This window comes from Heloderma suspectum, chromosome 4 (assembly GCF_057233095.1).
Source record: "Heloderma suspectum isolate Gila_16-S chromosome 4, 16-S_ref, whole genome shotgun sequence".
In the NCBI taxonomy this organism is placed as follows: Eukaryota; Metazoa; Chordata; class Lepidosauria; order Squamata; family Helodermatidae; genus Heloderma; species Heloderma suspectum.
In genome coordinates, this window is record NC_139461.1 from 239496491 (window position 1) to 239517859 (window position 21369).

The 21369-nt window shown below is 47.0% G+C and overlaps 1 protein-coding gene across 2 annotated transcripts in view; it reads right to left on the reverse strand.

Annotated features, from left to right (window-relative positions):
- AMPD2 (adenosine monophosphate deaminase 2) overlaps positions 1-16159 on the reverse strand; it is a 56575-nt gene extending 40416 nt beyond the window's left edge. For both annotated transcript variants that reach the window (XM_084852856.1, XM_084852857.1), the window contains exon 1: positions 16022-16159. In XM_084852856.1, the coding sequence (XP_084708982.1) occupies positions 16022-16100 (79 nt within the window). In that variant the 5' untranslated portion in view covers positions 16101-16159. The remainder of the gene's footprint in view (positions 1-16021) is intronic.
- Positions 16160-21369: the final 5210 nt, after the last annotated feature.

The window sequence follows — 21369 nt, forward strand, 5'->3', positions numbered from 1 at the left end:
CTCTCTCTTCCAGGATGTCTGCAGGAGCACCTCATGATGCTTGCACGTGCTCACACACAGACTGTACCTGGTTCTCAGCAGCCTGGCTGCGAGGAGCACCTGACTGCAGATCCAGCTCCTGTGGCCCAGGGAAACCAGAGCTGGAATCAATTCCCAATGAGGTGCCTGCCTGCCTGCCTGCCTGCAAGCAAACGCGCACACACCGTATAGGGAACAACGTTTCAGGGGCTGGCACCAAGTCCAGAAATGGTACAAATGGATGGAGAGACAGGGATGATATGATGGCACAAAACACCTTGAGAGCTGCAAAATCCCCATAGCCAAGTTCCAAGGTGAACTGTTTATACCTCTTTTTTTAACCCAGTGAAGTAAAACTCATGTTTGTTGGGGTAAATCAGTACCCGTAAGCACAGGGAGAGGAGCTACAGATCTGCCACCGAGGCCTTTGAAGGGATTGAGTAGTATCCAAAGTTAGTCCGATGTAGAGTAAACCCATTGGGAGAAATGAGATTTAAGTGAGTCACAACTAACTTAAGTCCCATTAATTTCAATGGGTCTACTCTATGTAGGTCTAACATTGGATACTACTCGTTGTCACCTGAAGACTGGCACAAATGTCTTTCAGAAAAGTTACTAGGTACTTAACAGCACCACAATCTATCAATAGGGCTAGATATGTACCTAATATATATTACACATTTCACCTGCACATTTCACCTTTAAATAATACGTACCCATTAGGGGTTTGGATGCAAATGTAGCAGAAAACAGATGAACCAGGCATAAGAATATATATTTGCATAGGCCTCCTTACTCCCAGTGTTGGAATTTAAACTGGGGTGCTGATGGCTGTTAGGCAAATTTCAGCAGCTTGGCAAAAACAGCCCTGAAGCTTGGAAGCAATAGCCCTGACAGGGGAGATGTGATGGCTGTCATGAAATATTTGACAGGATATCATGCAGAAGATGGAGCAGACATGTTCTCTGTTGCTCCTGAGGGCAGGACTAGAACCAATGGGTGGAAATTGCAGGGAAGCAGAATTCAGCTAAACTTTAGGAGAAACTTCCTAACAGTGAGAGCTGTTCAGCAGTGGAACCGATTGTTTCAGGAAGTGGTGGGTTCTCTTTTGGAGGTATTTAAGCAGAGGCTGGATGGCCATCTGTCAGAGATGCTGTAGCTGCACATCGAGCAGGGGGGTGGACTAAATTATCTCCAAGGTCCCTTCCACCTCTATGATTCCATGGCGGGGTTACATTGAATAAGCCTTTGGGCCAGCTGTGATGGAAAGGAATCCCCCAGCCCATCCCTCACCTCCAAAATGTGGAACTGAACTCCTTCACCCACACATCGGTCTGCTTTGAAGTATACTTCCAATTCTTGACAGTTTGAAAAGAGAGAGTCTTAAAGCATATTTGTTCGCCAGCATGGACAGAGCAACTAAATACCAAGAATAAAATTCAAACAAAACCAAAATATCAAAGTATACTGAGATTTTACTAAGATTCAAACAAAACATTACTATGCACAAGGGCTGCACAAGTCCAATTATGCTCTCAGAAATGTGCATAGCTATCATTATCTAGGTATGAACAAGGTGGGGGTAAACAAGTTAGGAACCTGCCAGTCTATCACAGATGGAAGAGAAGCCTGTGCCTCCAACACTGGAATGGAGATGACAGTCCAGTCCCCAGCTCTGACTACCAGTTGCTGTCTGTTGTAAAGGAAATAATTTTATAGCACTACACAGAGAAAGGCACTGGACACAGGACGAAAGACTCACAGTGCAATCTTATACATGTATAGTCAGAAAGTCCCACTATTTTCAAAGGGGCTTACTCCCTAGCAGAACATGTTTAGGACTGCAGCCTAAAGCAGCCTGCAGGCATGTATACAAAAAAACAAAAAACAAAACAAAAACCAGCAGACAGCTCAAGCCTTTAAAAATACTTTTGATTTTAATCAAGAGGAACCAGCTCCCTTAGCCTTCCTTTTAAGAGCTCATATTCTAGACAATTTTATCAAATTACAGAATGGATAGACATGAATGTTCTGCAGCAACATTTAATATTTATCTGGGACATCAAGTCCATGTATCCCTCTGGCAATTGTGCTGGGCTATGCACATCTCACGGGCATGTCAGCTTCCTACTGAACGTGTCTCCTAACAAAGGAAGAGTTAACACTCTTCCTAGTGCATTAGAGTTATCACCATTTTCTCAGGCAGGTTTCTTTTGCCTTTAAATGACTACCTGAAAGAACAGAACTTCCTCATGTCTGTTTCTTTCTAGGTATGGGGAAAGCTTTACCTGTTTACATTTCTGCCTGTTGTGTACAGCCCTGCCAGAAAAAAAGTTGTAAATCTAGCACACACTTCTGTGGCTAGACACCCCTGCTGGAAAGGATTAGGATCTGTAGTAGAGAATATACGTTGTATATAACTGGGTGGGTATACAGTACCACTTGGTTTACTATGGATGGTATACCAACAACATTGTAACTCCTGTCCAAGAACAGCTGGGCAACCAGTGACCCCCAGGCCACATGAGGCCCTTTGTCTAATCCCAGAAGTCCTCTGCAAGGGATCAGTTCAGACCTCTGGCAAGAGGGATCTGTCCCTCCCCCGGCAGGGAGGAAGAAGCAGGGAGAGAGAAAGGGGGATGATAGAAAAAGAGAGAAATGGGTTGACCCCGCTCACAGCAGCAGCCTCTGGCCCCATCCACTTTGACCTCTGGCTCTGACCTCCACCAGCATGTGGGCCCTGACAGATTATCCCCAATGGAATGTGGCTCTTGAGAGAAAAAACACCGCCCACCCTGCCATAAAACTTCCGTATCACCCTGCCATAAAACTTCCATATCACCCTGCCATAAAACTTCCGTATCTCCCTGCCTGCCCATTTTTAGTTAATGTCTCCTGGAGAGGACTGAAGGCATTCCATGAGATCTCTCTCCCCTGTCTTCAATTCCTACCCAAGCTTGATTCTGACTAAGGCTGCATGCCTCTGTACTGAAAGCTGCTTTCTCGTTTTACAATATTCATGTTTCTTTCAAGGATTGCTATGAGCCATCAGGAGGAACAGAAGCTGAATTCAGCAACGTGGAATAAGATACTCAGCCACATCGCTGGATCTGGTGAAATCCTATGACAGATAAAAATCTATATCCACCACCATTTGGAATAAATTATGCAGAAGTTGCCTTATCTAAATGAATATAACTGGCAACATTTATTCTGTTGAACAATTTGGGAGGAGGAAGTTGTCGCATTTCAGTTTTGTGCTGAGAGTGTTCAAGGGTTTTATCACTTCTATACCTGAAAAGAGAATTTGTCTTCTAAACAGCTGTTCAATGCATGGCTTATATCATAGGCTCTTGTGTGCTTATGACCATTTCTAAAATTTATTTTTAAAACCTTTTTAGGCAGTTGAATTACTCCCACAGTAGAGAAATTCACTTTGTAAAGAGGTATTTGCTTAAACAGAAAAACAAAATACAAAAGGAAAGAGAGCACAAACTGAACTGATGCATTTCAGCTCAACAACAACACAGTGTGAGACAAAGACTGGGGAGACCTGCGTTCAAGTCTCCGATAAATCTCACTGGGTGACCTTCAGCCAGTCACTATCTCTCAGCCTAATCTACCTCACAGGGTTGTTGTGAGGATAAAATGGGCAGGGGAGAGACAGAACTACGTATGCCACCTTAAACACCTTCGACAAAAGGCAGGATATAAGTGTAATAAATGAAAGATGTGGCTTTGATCCTCTAATTCGCGCTTGCTTTGTGTACCTATACCAGAGGGAAAAAATAAGGACCCCAGCAGTTAGAAATAGGGCCTTCACATCAGTTGCCCTTCCTACTGGCTTTTAATAAGGGTGAAAAGGAAACATCTCTTTTGCCTTTCATTTCATTTGGTTGGCTAGTTTGTTGTTGTTTTCAGCCTGGTCTGCTGTTCTTTATCCCCTCCCCCCAGTTTTTATTGTATTGTATCTGCTTTAATATTTACTGTGAGCTGCCTTGAGCTATGGAAAAGTGACCAAAACATATTTTAAATAAATAAACAAATGGAAAAGGAAGGAGGGGGGAAGGTCAGGAAATTGACTTTCAAACAAGTCAGAATGTGAATTAACTACACAAGAATTGTGTAGAATTAACATACTACACAAGCTATACAAGCCAGACAGCCCTTCAGCTTAAACCTTTTTGAGAGTAGAAATGTGGTTAAGGGCACAATCTTATGCATGTTTAGACAAAAATAAGTCTTACAACTCTGTCTAAACATACACAGGATTGCGCTGAAGAATTCTAAAGTCAACACAAATAGCCTAGCAATTCATTCTCTGATTGCAGTTCTGCAAAGAGTATACTTTTGAAAAGCTCTCTCTTAAAAAAAGGAGGAGCCCACACAGCCCAGATTCCTCCATACGTCATGAAACACTATTTAAAAACATGCACATTTTTCCATTGGCCAATATTCCCTGCCTTTGATTGCCACACCACCATCCCCAATCCCAGGAACAAACCCATACTTTGCCTCCCATAGGCCAGGGGTAGGCAACCTAGTGCCCTCCAAAAAAACCCTTTGGACTACAGCTCCCATAAGCCCCAGCCAGCAGGGCCAATGGCAAGTAACACTTGGGAGTTGTTGTCCAAAACATCTAGAGGGCACCAGGTTATCTACCTCTGCTCTAAGCACTTTTCAGCCTCTGTTGCTGCCCCTAATATGCCCAACCGTCACCCCTTCTTGAGTCTCTTGCATCCCCATTCCTCTAAGACCCCCATCATTCTAAGACCCCAGGCCCAGACTCATCTTTTCCAGCAGCCACATCTCCAGTTTGTAGCCTGGAAAACTGTAGATTCTCACCTCCTGCATTTCAGTTCATTTCTCAACTGTTTACCTGTGGTTATTATGAAGAGTTATCTGTAGCTACAGAAGCAACCCCTGGTTGTTACTTTGCTGTAATATTTGCAGTTGAGAATTGTTTGTTAGGTCACACAGTATGATCATACTGTCCTCCGAATTTTCTCTAATGAAGATAACACAGCAAATATAATTATGTTCTCAGGATTTTCTCCCAAGAGGACTAGTCAGTATTATTTTTACATCTTTAAAAAATAAATGAGGTTCTCAGAAAGTATTCTGGCTGCCCAAAGAGAACTAAGTTAAGGAATATGACCAGAGCAGCTTGCTATTTGAACATTTACCTTACGGTTTCCCTGTTTACTCTGCTACATAGTTAAATACATCCCCCAGCCACCACTCATCTATATACGTATGTCAAGTTCTACATTTGTTGGTTAAGAAATGTCTATACTTAATATCGATCAGCATTCCCCAACTTGATGTCCTCCAGATGTGTTATCTAGCTACAACTCCTATCATCCATAGCCTGAACCCCCAGGTGTGGACTATAACACCCATCACCCCCAACCAGCAGGGTCATGCTGGCTTGGATGATGGAAGTTGTGAAGAGTACCAGATTGGGGAAGGCTGATACAGACCAATAAAGATACTATGGCATATTTTTTTAAATATTGTGGGATACTGTTCCTATAGGAGGTTTGTATGATTCCTTCATTATTAGCCTTCAGACAGGCATTAAGGACCCATTTGTTTGGAGCCACTTTTCCAGGTTAGAGATATTATGGTGCTTGAAATAATTTTAATCTATATTACTCAATTGTTGTGTTATTATGCTGGGCAGGATTGTTTGTTCTATCTATTGTTATCTTACAGCTATTGGATGCTGTTCTTCTTTTTATGATGATTTAGGGAAATCATCTTGTGAAGGCTTGGCCCTAAGCACATATCACACTGCAATCCCAGGCCTGTCTACGCAGAAGTAAGCCTTACTGAGTTCAGTGGGACTTACTCCCAGGTAAGCCTGTAAAGCAGGGGGGTTGAACCTCAGGCCTATGGGCCAAATTCAGCCCACCTGGGTTCTCCAAAAGGTCATGCCCCCACCCCCTTCCCCCCAACAACCAATCGTTTGGTGCTTTTGTGGATTTTGCATGGATTTTCTTCCCATTCTAAAGGCACAATCCTATGCATGTTTAGAGAAAGGTCCTACAACTCCCAGCATTCCCCTGGAGTTGTAGGATTTTTTCCATCTAAACATGCCTAGGAATGTGCCCTGAAAGGCCTCTCCTAAGTCATAGTTACTTAAGAGTTTTAAACCAACACATACTCATATTTTTGGAATTTTGGCCCCACCCCTTTCCCTTTGGCCTTGCCCCTTATTTCTTCAGCCCCACCCCTTTTCTCATTGGCCCCACCCCCTTGTTCCTTCAGTCCCACCCTTTTCCCATTGGCCCCACCCCCTTGTTCCTTCAGCCCCACCCACCACTAGAATGAAACCTGGAAGAGCTTCTCCAAAATTGAATTCGGCCCTCTGGCTGAAAGTGGTTCGACATGCCTGGTGGTTAGGATTACAGCCTTAAATAAATAAACATTTAAAAATGAGAAAATAATAGAAAGTATGTCTGGCATTTTGCAAGCTGCTTTAAAATCTCACGTTTTAAGCAGCCAAGAATGACTCATCATAACTTACACAGGCAAAACCAGTGTATTTTACTTGCACTTGGAGCTTGATAATAATTATATTCTTTCACAGTCAGCAGTTTGTAAGCAAGTATGAGAAAACTGAGGTACAGATTTGTTGTTTCCTTCAGAGCTTAGTTCCAAAAGGCTAGGTGTAATGCATGCACACCTTGTAACAAAGGTAAAGCAGAAAAAGCTGCTCTTATGGCACAATCCTCACAATGTCTACTCAGAAGAGAGCCCCACTGAATTCAATAGGACTTATTCCCAAGGTTAAGGGCGCAATCCTATGCATGTTTAGACAGAAAAAAATTCCTAGAACTCCCAGCATTCCCCAGCCAGCCTATACACACCCTAAGCACATATAGGATCGCAGCCTCAGAATCTCACACTGAAGAGCACTGGCAAAATTTGATTAACAAACAGACAGGAATGGCTTAGATCAACCTAGCACCCTCCAGAAGTGTCAGACTACAACTCCCATCAATCACAGCCACCATGGCCAATGGCAGAATGACATGGAATTGTGGATGAATATAGTTCAGATTGCAGGTGAGGGGGACTCATAAGCTTCCGGGATGTCATAAATTAGCACATCACTGAAAGTAATACATTAAACCTCATTCCCTAATGTGCTTGTTTACTACATGCAGGCAGCTCTTAGAGCCAAGACATTTTATAGCACCCGAACAGGCTGTGGGCCATTTATTACAGGGATGGGAACAGAAGGCAAACCCTGAGCCATTCCCACCACCACAGATAACTTTCCTTGCTTTCATCCCCTACTTGGGCAACTCAAACCTAATGATGAGAAAAAGGTAAAACAAGAACTGATTAAGAGGAGCAATCTGGAATAGCATATCAACCATGGTGTTAAGAACTGCCCCCCCCCCCCACAATCAGTCAAGGGCCAGTAAGCAGAGTCTTCAGAATGTAATGTTGCCCCTTAGGAAGAATTAAGACCCAGGCTGCTGGGAACGCACTATTTGGAGAACCAGGTGGATAAACCTTATTGTACAGTGTTTAGATGCCAAAATCCCATCTCTAGGCTGATGAAAAGAAATGCTACAGGCTACTGCAATAATTCCGTACTACATAGTGTTTACAGAATCCAGGCAATCTAGTCAAAGTAGTCAGGAGGTAGGCATTTCAGGAATACAAAATGTAGCAACCCCTAAAATGAGGTGCAGAATTATATCTTTCATCAATCTGCATTCAATTCAGACACCCACCAACACAGCATTTACCATTAATGCCCTGGGCATTATCCAACCCTGACAGGCTGCCAGCAGAAAGGAAACCACTGGCAGGATGGTTTTCCCCTCTCCGTTCCAGCACCCTCCCCTCAATCTGCTCTAGAGAGTTAGGGGACCCACCAGAGCAGATCTGGGCAGTGCGTGGAGGACCGCAGGGGAAGAAGACCAAGGGGAAACTCATTTTCACAACAGTGTGCGTACGTGTGTGTGTGTATATATATGAATTATTTTATTATTAGTAGTATTAAATTTATTAATCGCCCATCTGGCTGGTCACCCAGCCACTCTGGGCAATGTACAACATACAATAAAACAGTTTAAAACAATAAAATTCTATAGTAAAAACATTTTCTAAAATACCCTAACCCACCCCAAATGCCTGCCTGAACAACCACGTTTTTAATGCACGACGGAAGCTCATTAAAGAGGGGGCATGGCAGAGTTCCCTAGGGAGGGAGTTCCACAGAGTGGGGGCCACCACAGAAAAGGCCCTCTCCCTCGTCCGCACCAGTCTAGCTGTCCTGGCTGATGGGACAGAGAGAAGGCCATCCGAGGCTGATCTTGTTAAGCGGCCTGTCTGGTGCTGCTGGAGGCGCTCCTTAAGATAGGCTGGGCCGGAACCATATAGGGTTTTAAAGGTCAAAACCAACACCTTGAATTTGGCCTGGAAAACAACTGGTAACCAGTGCAACTCCTTCAGCACTGGAGTGATGTGATCTCGCCGGCGGCTGCCTTTAATCAGACGAGCCGCCGCGTTCTGTACCAGCTGCAGCTTCCGAACCGTCTTCAAGGGTAACCCCACGTAGAGCACATTACAGTAGTCTAAACGAGAGGAGACCAGGGCATGTACTACCCATGGGAGCAGATGGTCGGGAAGGAAGGGGCGTAGCCGCCATATCAGATGGAGTTGATACAGCGCTGTCCGGCTCACAGCTGACACCTGAGCCTCCATGGACAGCTGGGAGTCCAAAATGACCCCCAGGCTGCGGACCTGGTCTTTCAAGGGTAGCCGTACCCCATTCAACACCAGGTCAACATCCCCCAGCCTCCTCCTGTCTCCCACCAAAAGTACCTCAGTCTTGTCAGGGTTCAGCTTCAGCTTATTCCTCCCCATCCAGTGTGTATATGAATGGAATGAATTTCCATTCATATACACACACACGCACCTCCACACATATGAACATCCAGCCAGAGTATATAACATCTATATACATGGATTAAAGCGGTATTTTAAATACCAGCTGCTTGGACACTCATCACTCCAAATGAAGAGGAAACCAAGACCTTGTAAGGATACATGAAAGAAAGCCAGATGGAGCAGCAATTGGTACGAACAAAAGGCATGTATCTTATCATGCACTTGCAGTCCCTACATACTCACACATTGCAGATGTACTCATGAAGGTTTATATGTGTTTTAAATGCACAGACTTCCATGTGTTCTACAAAATACAGATATGTTACAAGAGACACAATACTCAAACTAAGACTAACAAGCCTGGAAATATCACTTCCATCCCTTCATTCTTCTATCCCTGTCACTTCATTCCACAAGCAACCAATTGGCAATGCGTTGCAGATACTGGCCCAAGTTAAGCAGCAATGCAAAAAGCCAATAAAGAAGGAAATGCTCGGCTCTGGCTATTGGGTGGCAAAAACATGTAATACATAAATGCTTAATTTCTCAGAAGAGGGTGCCAGGGCTCAAACATGCCCAGGCATACCCTAATGTGAACAATCTGGCTGTGATTGCTCACTGGGAATGAAATACACCCTGCATATGCTCAGGGGCAACTTCATCTTTAGTACCTCGGTGTTTCAGAATTGATCATCGCATTCCAAACGTGTTCCTGCATTAATCTATGGCAAGCCCTGGTTTAAATCAAGCCCTGGGCCTAAAAATAAAGCCAACCACCTAGGAAAGGTGATTTGGGGGAGGGGGTCTTTTTCATATGTTTGCTGCATTACACAGGGTACCCACAGTTGCTATTTCAAAAAATTGTGGATAATTCTAAACATCCTTCCCTCAGCTAGCACATCTGGTGGGGAGGGGTGGATCTAAGTGTCATTCCCCCAGCTAGCATGTCAGATGTGCAAAAAATCTAAGATGTAATTATACAGACACCCAGATGTGTCCTTTGCTCTCTCAGCGCCTCGTGTGCATGCACGGACACCCCCAGAGTGCATTAACCACATTACCCTCATCAACAGCAGCTTTAGATCCAGCATCCCAACACTCTTTGCTGAGGGCTCAAACTAGCAATCTCTGGTCCCCATTACAGAGAGCCAGGAACATTAAATGGTAAGAAAAGTGTAAGATCATCAGTTTCCCGCCTCCCAGCTGTCTGTTTCCCGCCTCCCAGCTGAGCAGAGCAGAGCAGAGCAAGCTGCTCCAGCTGGTCCAGGGACTACAGAAGCAGGCAAGCTCCCAGAGAGCGAGCGAACAGAGCGAGCGGACAGGGGGAGCAAACAGGAGTTGGCCAGGGGAGTTGCAGTGGTTGAAGAGACAAAGGAGACAAAGGAGACAGAGGCTAAGAGGTAAGTGGGTTGCAGGAAGCCCAGGGCGCTGCCCTTTATCCTTCTGACTGGCTGTGAGCTCACCAGGAGCTTCTGAGAGCTCCAACTGAATTGGAGGGGTGTGGCCTGAGTACTCCCAGCAGCTGACTGGGCGGGAAGCTTCAGTCTGTTTCCCGCCTCCCAGCTGAGCAGAGCAGAGCAGAGCAAGCTGCTCCAGCTGGTCCAGGGACTACAGAAGCAGGCAAGCTCCCAGAGAGCGAGCGAACAGAGCGAGCGAACAGGGGGAGCAAACAGGAGTTGGCCAGGGGAGTTGCAGTGGTTGAAGAGACAAAGGAGACAAAGGAGACAGAGGCTAAGAGGTAAGTGGGTTGCAGGAAGCCCAGGGCGCTTCCCTTTATCCTTCTGACTGGCTGTGAGCTCACCAGGAGCTTCTGAGAGCTCCAACTGAATTGGAGGGGTGTGGCCTGAGTACTCCCAGCAGCTGACTGGGCGGGAAGCTTCAGTCTGTTTCCTGCCTCCCAGCTGAGCAGAGCAGAGCAGAGCAAGCTGCTCCAGCTGGTCCAGGGACTACAGAAGCAGGCAAGCTCCCAGAGAGCGAGCGAACAGAGCGAGCGGACAGGGGGAGCAAACAGGAGTTGGCCAGGGGAGTTGCAGTGGTTGAAGAGACAAAGGAGACAAAGGAGACAGAGGCTAAGAGGTAAGTGGGTTGCAGGAAGCCCAGGGCGCTGCCCTTTATCCTTCTGACTGGCTGTGAGCTCACCAGGAGCTTCTGAGAGCTCCAACTGAATTGGAGGGGTGTGGCCTGAGTACTCCCAGCAGCTGACTGGGCGGGAAGCTTCAGTCTGTTTCCCGCCTCCCAGCTGAGCAGAGCAGAGCAGAGCAAGCTGCTCCAGCTGGTCCAGGGACTACAGAAGCAGGCAAGCTCCCAGAGAGCGAGCGAACAGAGCGAGCGGACAGGGGGAGCAAACAGGAGTTGGCCAGGGGAGTTCGGCAGGGGAGGTCAAGGGGGAGGCCCCTAACATTTTTTTTTATTTTTTTTTTATTTTTTTTTTTTTACTAACTTTTTTTTCATTTATTTGTCTTGTAACACACACTTCCACACCAGTGGGACTCTGCTTTTAACCTCTACTGAGTAGAGGAGCAGGCACAGGCTAGTCTAGAACAATCACAAAGCTAGACACAAAAAGGGAAAAGAGGCTATGGAAGGACAAGACTCTCCAGTGGTGGTGACCTGCAAGGTGTGTGCAATGTTTGTTTTCTTGCCTGAGAACAACATGGCCTACACCTGCAACAAGTGCAAGTTGATCACGCTGCTGGAGGAAAAAGTAAGTGGACTGGAGCGGCGACTGTCAACCCTCCGGGGAATAAGAGAACACGAAGAGTTCTTGGACAGAATGGGGGAACTACAGCAGCAAAGGGCAGACCAGAAGCTTGAAGAGCAACAGCAAGATGAGGCAGTGGGAAATGCTGAGGTGAAGAAAAATGGAGTAGAGGATACTCCTTGGAAAACGGTGACAGTTAGGAGAAGAAGAACTAGACGACACTCTGCACCAGTGGAAGCGGTGGAGCTGTGGAACCGATTCCAGGTACTTGCAGATGAGACTGGAGGACAGCCTGCAGAGGAAGAATCACAGGGGAACCTGCATGAGAGTGAGCAAGAGGCTAAAGGTCAGTCAAACAGAGGCGATGAAACCCAGGCCTACAAGAAGAAGAAGAGAAGAGTGGTAGTAGTGGGAGACTCCTTGCTGCGTGGGATCGAGACCCAAGTATGTCGCGAAGACCCGTGGACTCGCCAGGTATGTTGTCTCCCGGGAGGACAGATTAGAGACGTGACTGAAAGGTTGCCTGCACTCATAAAGCCCACTGACAGGTATCCCTTTCTTCTCATCCATGTGGGAACAAATGATACCGCCAAGCGGAGCTACGAAGAGATCACGTCAGACTTTGAAGCTTTGGGAAGGAAACTCAAGAACTTTGGGGCCCAGATAGTTTTCTCATCCATCCTTCCAGTAGTTAGAAGAGGGATAGAAAGGGAACGAAAAATACTCCGGGTGAATGACTGGCTACGAAGGTGGTGCCGACGAGAGAGATTTGGATTCTGGGACCACGGGCTATACTTCCTGGAAGATGGGCTGTTGGCTAGGGATGGGTTGCACCTCACAAAGGCTGGGAAGAATGTGTTTGGCCACAGCATGAAGAACTTCATCAGGAGGGCTTTAAACTGAATCCTACGGGGAAGGGAGATGTAATGTTGGGGGTAACAATGGACGTAGGCGCATGCACTGCAATGGAGAGAACAGCTCTGATAGCGTCCAATAATAGTCTTCAGACACAGGTAGGAAGAAAGCCAGACTATGAAGCACATGGTCTTCGATGTCTATATACTAATGCCCAGAGTATGGGAAACAAACAGAACGAACTTGAACTCTTAATACAGGAGGGAAATTATGACTTGATAGGTATAACTGAGACTTGGTGGGATGACTCTCATGACTGGAATACAGCAATTGAAGGATATAACTTGTTCAAAAAGAACAGGAGGAACAGAAAGGGAGGCGGGGTTGCACTGTATGTGAAAAATACATATCTCTGCACAGAAATACAGGAGGAGGAGCTTGGTAGCCCCATCGAGAGCATCTGGGTTGAAATAAATGGAGCAAAGAATAAAAGGAACCTGGTGGTCGGAGTCTACTACCGGCCACCCAATCAAGGAGAAGACAAGGATGAAACTTTTGAAAAGCAAATAGCCAATGTTTTAAGGAAGCATGATGTAGTAGTAATGGGGGACTTCAATTTCCCCGATATTTGTTGGGAGACAAATTCTGCAAAACATGGCCCCTCCAGGAAATTCCTGACTTGTGTGGCGGATAACTTCCTCCTACAGAAAGTAGAGGAAGGAACTAGAGGATCGGCTATCCTTGACTTGATCCTAACCAACAGAGATGACTTAGTGGAGAAAGTAGCAGTTACAGGAACTCTGGGGGAAAGCGACCATGTTGTACTTGAGTTCTTGGTTCTAAGGGAAGCAAAAGCCGAGTGTACTCAAACGCGTACCCTGGATTTTAGGACAGCTGATTTTAATAAACTCAGAACAATGATCAGTAAGGTCCCATGGCAAGCAATGCTAGCGAGAAAAGGAGTCCAAGATGGGTGGGAACTTTTAAAAAAGGAAATTCTCAAGGCACAATCACAAACAATTCCAACAAGAAGAAAAGGTGGAAGACAACAGAAGAAGCCAATGTGGCTTCACAAAAAGCTTAGGGATGACCTGAAAACAAAAAAGGACACATATAGGAAGTGGAAAGAAGGCCAAGTAACAAAGGAAGAGTACAGGCAGGTAGCACAGAATTGCAGGGATGGCATCAGGAAGGCTAAAGCGGAGAACGAGGTGAGGTTAGCGAGGGATGCTAAAAACAACAAAAAGGCTTTCTTCAGCTACGTGCATAGTAAAAGGCAGAGGAAAGAAATGGTTGTTCAGCTATTAAATAAGGATGGCAAAATGATAACAGAGGACAAAGAAAAGGCAGAGGTGCTCAATTCCTACTTTGGCTCAGTCTTCTCCCAAAAGAGGGTCTATGACCCCCCTGGCAAAGGCGAAGTACAGGCTGAAGGGGCAGGATTGCAGCTTGAGATCGACAGGCATATGGTCAAGGAACACCTCATTACTTTGAATGAGTTCAAATCTCCAGGGCCAGATGAACTGCATCCTAGAGTCATAAAGGAACTGGCAGAAGAACTCTCAGAACCGCTGTCTATTCTCTTTGAGAAATCATGGAGGACCGAGATGACTGGAGGAGGGCTAACGTTGTCCCTATCTTCAAAAAGGGTAAAAAGGAGGAACCTGGGAACTACAGACCAGTCAGTCTGACATCAATCCCTGGGAAAATTCTGGAGCAGATCATAAAGCAATCCATCTGGAAGCACCTTGACAACAATGCCGTGATTACTCGAAGCCAACATGGATTTGTCAAAAACAAGTCCTGCCAGACAAATCTGATCTCATTTTTTTGATCAAGTCACCTCCCTTGTAGACCGTGGGAATGCTGTAGACATCATATACCTCGACTTCAGCAAAGCTTTCGACAAAGTGCCCCATGATATCCTGATGAGCAAACTTGCTCGAAGTGGGCTAGATGAAACAACGATCCGGTGGATCCACAGTTGGCTACAGAATCGGACTCAAAGAGTGCTTATCAATGGGACCTTCTCAAGCTGGGGAGAGGTAACGAGTGGGGTACCGCAGGGCTCAGTCCTGGGCCCAGTGCTCTTCAACATTTTTATTAATGACTTGGAGGAGGAGGTGCAGGGAATGCTGATCAAATTTGCAGATGACACAAAATTGGGAGGGATAGCTAATACTTTGGAAGACAGAAACAAAATTCAAAGTGATCTGGATAGACTGGAGTGCTGGGCAGAAAACAACAGAATGACATTTAATAGGGACAAATGCCAAGTTCTGCACCTAGGAAAAAGAAACCAAATGCACAGTTACAAGATGGGGGATACGTGGCTCAACCACACTACGAGCGAGAAGGATCTTGGAATTGTTGTCGATCACAAGCTGAATATGAGCCAACAATGTGATGTGGCTGCAAAAAAGGCAAATGCTATTTTGGGCTGCATTCATAGAAGCATCGCTTCCAAATCCCGGGAAGTACTAGTTCCCCTCTACTCAGCACTGGTTAGGCCTCATCTGGAGTACTGTGTCCAGTTCTGGGCACCACACTTTAAGAAGGATGCAGACAAGCTGGAGAGGGTTCAAAGGAGGGCAACAAAGATGATCAGGGGACTGGAAACAAAGCCCTATGAAGAGAGACTGAAAGAACTGGGCATGTTTAGCCTTGAGAAGAGAAGACTGAGGGGAGATATGATAGCACTCTTCAAGTACTTGAAAGGTTGTCACAGAGAAGAAGGCCAGGATCTCTTCTTGATCATCCCAGAGTGCAGGACACGGAATAATGGGCTCAAGTTACAGGAAGCCAGATTCCGACTGAACATCAGGAAAAACTTCCTGAGTGTCAGAGCAATACGGCAATGGAACCAATTACCTGGGGAGGTGGTGGGCTCTCCCACACTGGAGGCCTTCAAGACGAGGCTGGACAGCCATTTGTCAGGGATACTCTGACTTGGATTCCTGCATTGAGCAGGGGGTTGGACTCGATGGCCTTGTAGGCCCCTTCCAACCCTACTATTCTATGATTCTAGTTCCCCCTCCTGGATTCAACAGCGAAGCATCTGGTTTTCCATGTTTCTGCTCTATTCATTAGAAAAGGATCTATCCCCCACGCACACCATACATACAAACAGGGTGCCAAATGCATACTGAAGCTCTGCTGTCAGTATGCCATGTTATGCCTCAAAGCAAAGGAACCTTCATTCCTTTCCTGTCCTCACCAAGGCTGCAATCTCATGAACGCTTACCTAGGAGTAAAGCCCACTGAACATAGTGGGACTTACATCCGAGTAAAAAAGGCATAGGATTGCGCTGTCCCTATTACAGCTAGCGAGCATCCTTAACAAGGAACCGCCGTTAAGAAGGAAGAAGGAAACACATCACCGAAAAACAGCACAGGATGAGGAAACGGGGGAGATTCCGTGGGGGAAGGAGAAGATCAGGGTTCATTTCCATGCGGGGAGCGCTACTCGCTGCTTCTCTGGCTTGGAAACTGTGGAGAGGGGAGGGGAAGATACTATGCAACTGCGCTCACCTCCTGCGGTGGGAGCCTGAAGGCTGGCTCGCTTCCTCAGTGGGGAGCTGCTCTTCGGGGGGACGATGCCAGCCGACATTTTGCTCCCTCCCGATGCTCCGCAGAAGTCTCGCAACCGGCGCCGGCGCCGCCACCACCGTGCTCAGGAAAGAGGCGGGGACTGAGCGGGGCCGCCCCCCTTGCTGCTGATTGATGGAGAAAGAAAGCCGGCCTCCCAGAACGGGGCTCCTCCGCCGACCATCGAGGCCAGATCCTGCTCTGGAACGCACCTTGGAAGTATCTCCCCGCCACTCACAAACACACAAAACGCCAGGGGGTGTGCTGGATGAAAACGCGAGGCCTGCAGTCCCTGCACACTTAGATGGGAACAGCTCTCACCGAAACCGATGGGATTTGCTTTCTGAGAAAAGGATCGGGCTGCCTCTGTAGGCATCGGCCGGTTCCCCCGTGGGCGGCCCAGATTGCAGTCCCTTATTTTAGTCACAGGCTTTGCAAAACTCGCCCGCGTGCCCGCTGCTGTCTGCCGGGGCGGCCGGCTGCAGGACATGGGAACCCACGCACTGCGAAAGCCACACTCACAAGATTATTCCACCCCACGAACCAAACTATAATTAATCTGAACCACTCGCTTTAACATCTTCACACCGATTATGTACGCATTGCAGAAAGTGTGTGCGCGTGTGTCTGTCACCATCGATTAGCCATCTGATTGTGAGTTAAATGTTAAAGTGATCTTGAAAACGGAGACCAGGTAAAAACCGGACCAAAACTGCCCCTTTATTTTAAAAAAAAAATGTCAAAAGCAATGGCATGTGTCAGAGACACTTGAGAACAACATTTTAGGCCTGAAACCCTTGCAATATTACATTATTATTATTCCCCATAATACTCAGAGCTCATACAGAACAGAATGGAATGGCCCAGAACGGAAACTTCCAAGTGAGCCAAATCAACAAAATTATCCAGCCATACAAGAAGCAACAGTAAGAACCAGACATGGAACAACCGATTGGTTCAAAATTGGGAAAGGAGTACAACAAGGCAGCATATTGTCACCCTGCGTATTTAACTTATATGCAGAGTACATCATGAGAAACGCCGGGTTGGATGAATCACAGGTCGGAATTAAGATTGCTGGGAGAATTATCAACAACCTCCGATATGCAGACGATACCACCCTAATGGCAGAAAGCGAAGAGGATCTCAAGAGCCTCTTGTTGAGGGTGAAAGAGGAGAGTGCAAAAGCTGGTTTGAAACTCAACATTAAAAAAACTCAGATCATGGCATCTGGCCCCATCACTTCCTGGCATATAGAAGGGGAAGAAATGGAAGCAGTGACAGATTTTACTTTCTTGGGCTCCAAGATCACCGCAGACGGTGACTGTAGCCATGAAATTAAAAGACGCTTGCTCCTTGGGAGGAAAGCTATGGCAAACCTAGACAGCATAGTAAGAAGCAGAGACTCACCTTGCCAACAAAGGTCCGTCTAATCAAAGCTATGGTTTTCCCAGTAGTAATGTATGGCTGTGAGAGCTGGACTATAAGGAAGGCTGAGCGCCGAAGAATTGATGCTTTCGAACTGTGGTGCTGGAGAAGACTCTTACGAGTCCCCTGGACTGCAAGGAGGTCAAATCAGTCAATCCTAAAGGAAATCAACTCTGACTGCTCATTGGAAGGACAGATCCTGAAGCTGAAGATCAAATATTTTGGCCACCTAATGCGAAGAGAAAACTCTCTGGAAAAGACCCTGATGCTGGGAAAGACTGAAGGCAAAAGGAGAAGGGGATGGCAGAGGATGAGATGGCTAGATAACATCACCGATGCAATGAATATGAACTTGAGCACACTCCAGGAGAGAGCGCAGGACAGGAAGGCCTGGTGTGCTATGGTCCATGGGGTCACGAAGAGTCGGACACGACTGAACGACTGAACAATAACAACATGACTGTATGGGCGGGATGCAATGAGCCACAAAATGTCCACAGAAACCATGTTCCAGTACCTGTTCCGGGCAATAGTACACATTCCAGAAAATGGCCTGGAATGTCAACTTCCAAGTGAGGCAAGCCAGTCAAATTCACCAGTAACACATGACAAGATGGGGGAGGGGGGATGCAATGAGCTACAAAACTTCCATAGAAACCATGTTTCAGTATCTGTTCCAAGCAGTAATCCATATTTCAGGAAAGGGCCCAGAACGCCAAAGTCCTAGTGAGCCAACCAAATTCACCAGTCACACTATTCCCCAGCAGGGGCACCGAAACATGGTTTTTGTGGAATTATTGTTGCTCATTGCACCCCTCCCATGCAGTTATGTGTGGCTGGCGAATTTGGCTGATCTCTGGCTCACTTGGAAGTTGTCATTGTGGGCCATTTTCCAGAATAAGGACTATTGCCCAGAACAGGTACTGGAATGTGGTTTCTGTGGACATTTTGTGGCTCATTGCATCCCGCACATACAGTCATGTATGGCTGGATAATTTTGTTGATTTGGCTCACTTGGAAGTTTCCGTTCTGGGCCATTCCATTCTGTTCCGTATGAGCTCTGAGTATTATGGGGAATAATAATAATGTAATATTGCAAGGGTTTCAGGCCTAAAATGTTGTTCTCAAGTGTCTCTAGCACATGCCATTGTTTTTGACATTTTTAAAAAATAAAATGGCTGTCCTGGTTTGGTCTGGTTTTTACACCATCCCTTGAAAATGCACCCTTCTCCACGTAGAAAACCACCATGTTCTTATCAGCCCAATACCAAAACGGGATCCCACACCACCCTGCACTACCCAGGCTAGCATCCCAAAGGCAAGGGCAACCGCAGCACTCTTTACACCAGCATTCCCCAACCAGGTACCCTTCAGATGTGTTAACCTACAACTCCCAGCATCCCCCAGCTAGCTGGGAGGTGCAATCCAACACATCTGGAGGACACCAGGTTGGGGAACGCTACTGAACAACCATCTGTGTCTGGACTGCAAAGAAAGCAGGGAAGGGTTAAATTGGTTTGTAGTCGGATCCACAATTCACAAATTAATCCGGAGCGAATGGATCCCCAAAGGGCCACGGGAATGAATTAAGGCTGTCAACAAAAATCCACGGAACGCAAGCGCTTCCAACTCGCCACCCTGCAGGTTGAACTCTAAAGAGTGCCCCCCCCATGCTGTCCCCTTTCCCAAGCCTCCATTTGGCTCAGTCTTCTCCCAAAAGAGGGTCTATGACCCCCCTGGCAAAGGCGAAGTATAGGCTGAAGGGGCAGGATTGCAGCTTGAGATCGACAGGCATATGGTCAAGGAACACCTCATTACTTTGAATGAGTTCAAATCTCCAGGGCCAGATGAACTGTATCCTATAGTCATAAAGGAACTGGCAGAAGAACTCTCAGAACCGCTCTCTATTCTCTTTGAGAAATCATGGAGGACGGGGGAAGTGCCAGATGACTGGAGGAGGGCTAACGTTGTCCCTGTCTTCAAAAAGGGTAAAAAGGAGGAACCTGGGAACTACAGACCAGTCAGTCTGACATCAATCCCTGGGAAAATTCTGGAGCAGATCATAAAGCAATCCATCTGGAAGCACCTTGACAACAATGCCGTGATTACTCGAAGCCAACATGGATTTGTCAAGAACAAATCCTGCCAGACAAATCTGATCTCATTTTTTGATCAAGTAACTTCCCTTGTAGACCGTGGGAATGCTGTAGACATCATATACCTCGACTTCAGCAAAGCTTTCGACAAAGTGCCCATGATATCCTGATGAGCAAACTAGCTCAAAGTGGGCTAGATGAAACAACGATCCGGTGGATCCACAGTTGGCTACAGAATCGGACTCAAAGAGTGCTTATCAATGGGACCTTCTCAAACTGGGGAGAGGTAACGAGTGGGGTACCGCAGGGCTCAGTCCTGGGCCCAGTGCTCTTCAACATTTTTATTAATGACTTGGAGGAGGAGGTGCAGGGAATGCTGATCAAATTTGCAGATGACACAAAATTGGGAGGGATAGCTAATACTTTGGAAGACAGAAACAAAATTCAAAGTGATCTGGATAGACTGGAGCGCTAGGCAGAAAACAACAGAATGGCATTTAATAGGGACAAATGCCAAGTTCTGTACCTAGGAAAAAGAAACCAAATGCACAGTTCCAAGATGGGCGATACGTGGCTCAACCACACTACAAGCGAGAAGGATCTTGGAATTGTTGTCGATCACAAGCTGAATATGAGCCAACAATGTGATGTGGCTGCAAAAAAGGCAAACGCTATTTTGGGCTGCATTCATAGAAGCATAGCTTCCAAATCCCGGGAAGTACTAGTTCCCCTCTACTCAGCACTGGTTAGGCCTCATCTGGAGTACTGTGTCCAGTTCTGGGCACCACACTTTACGAAGGTTGCAGACAAACTGGAGAGGGTTCAGAGGAGGGCAACAAAGATGATTAGGGGACTGGAAACAAAGCCCTATGAAGAGAGACTGAAAGAACTGGGCATGTTTAGCCTTGAGAAGACTGAGGGGAGATATGATAGCACTCTTCAAGTACTTGAAAGGTTGTCACAGAGAAGAAGGCCAAGATCTCTTCTTGATCATCCCAGAGTGCAGGACACGGAATCATGTGCTCAAGTTCCAGGAAGCCAGATTCCGGCTGAACATCAGGAAAAACTTCCTGACTGTTAGAGCAATACGACAATGGAACCAATTCCCTAGGGAGGTGGTGGGCTCTCCCACACTGGAGGCCTTCAAGACGAGGCTGGACAGCCATCTGTCAGGGATGCTCTGACTTGGATTCCTGCATTGAGCAGGGGGTTGGACTCGGTGGCCTTGTAGGCCCCTTCCAACCCTACTATTCTGTGATTCTATGATTTCTCCCGGAAGCTGCGCGCCTCAAGACGAGCCTCGACTTCGCCCCGAAGACGGCGCTGAAGCAATGGGTGGGGGCGGGGCGGGCGGGGTGCGTGCTCGAGGCGGCCACTCTGCCCCCCGTGCAAGCGCGCAGGCGCCAACCAGGCCAGCTCGACACACAATGGACCAGATTTTGAAACGCTTGGCTCCTCCCACTTAGGCCCGGCTGGCGCGCGCGCGCGGCAGCTTCTGAAGAGATGCTGAGCGCCGAGTTTAGCGGCGTCATCCGATCCGAGCTGGTCGACGGAGGCGGGGCGCCAGAGGCGCTCGGGTCCGAATGGGATGCAGGCGGATTGCGCGCGGAGAGCAAGTCCGAGCTGCTCTCCCTTGAGGGACTCGCCTGCATAATGGCCAGTTGCGCAAATGCTTGGGGGTCGGTCCGGCCGCCGAAGGGTCTCGCGAGGAGCGGAGGGAAGCCTCTGGCTTACGGGGGAGGGGGAAGATCCAATCCAGCCCCGACT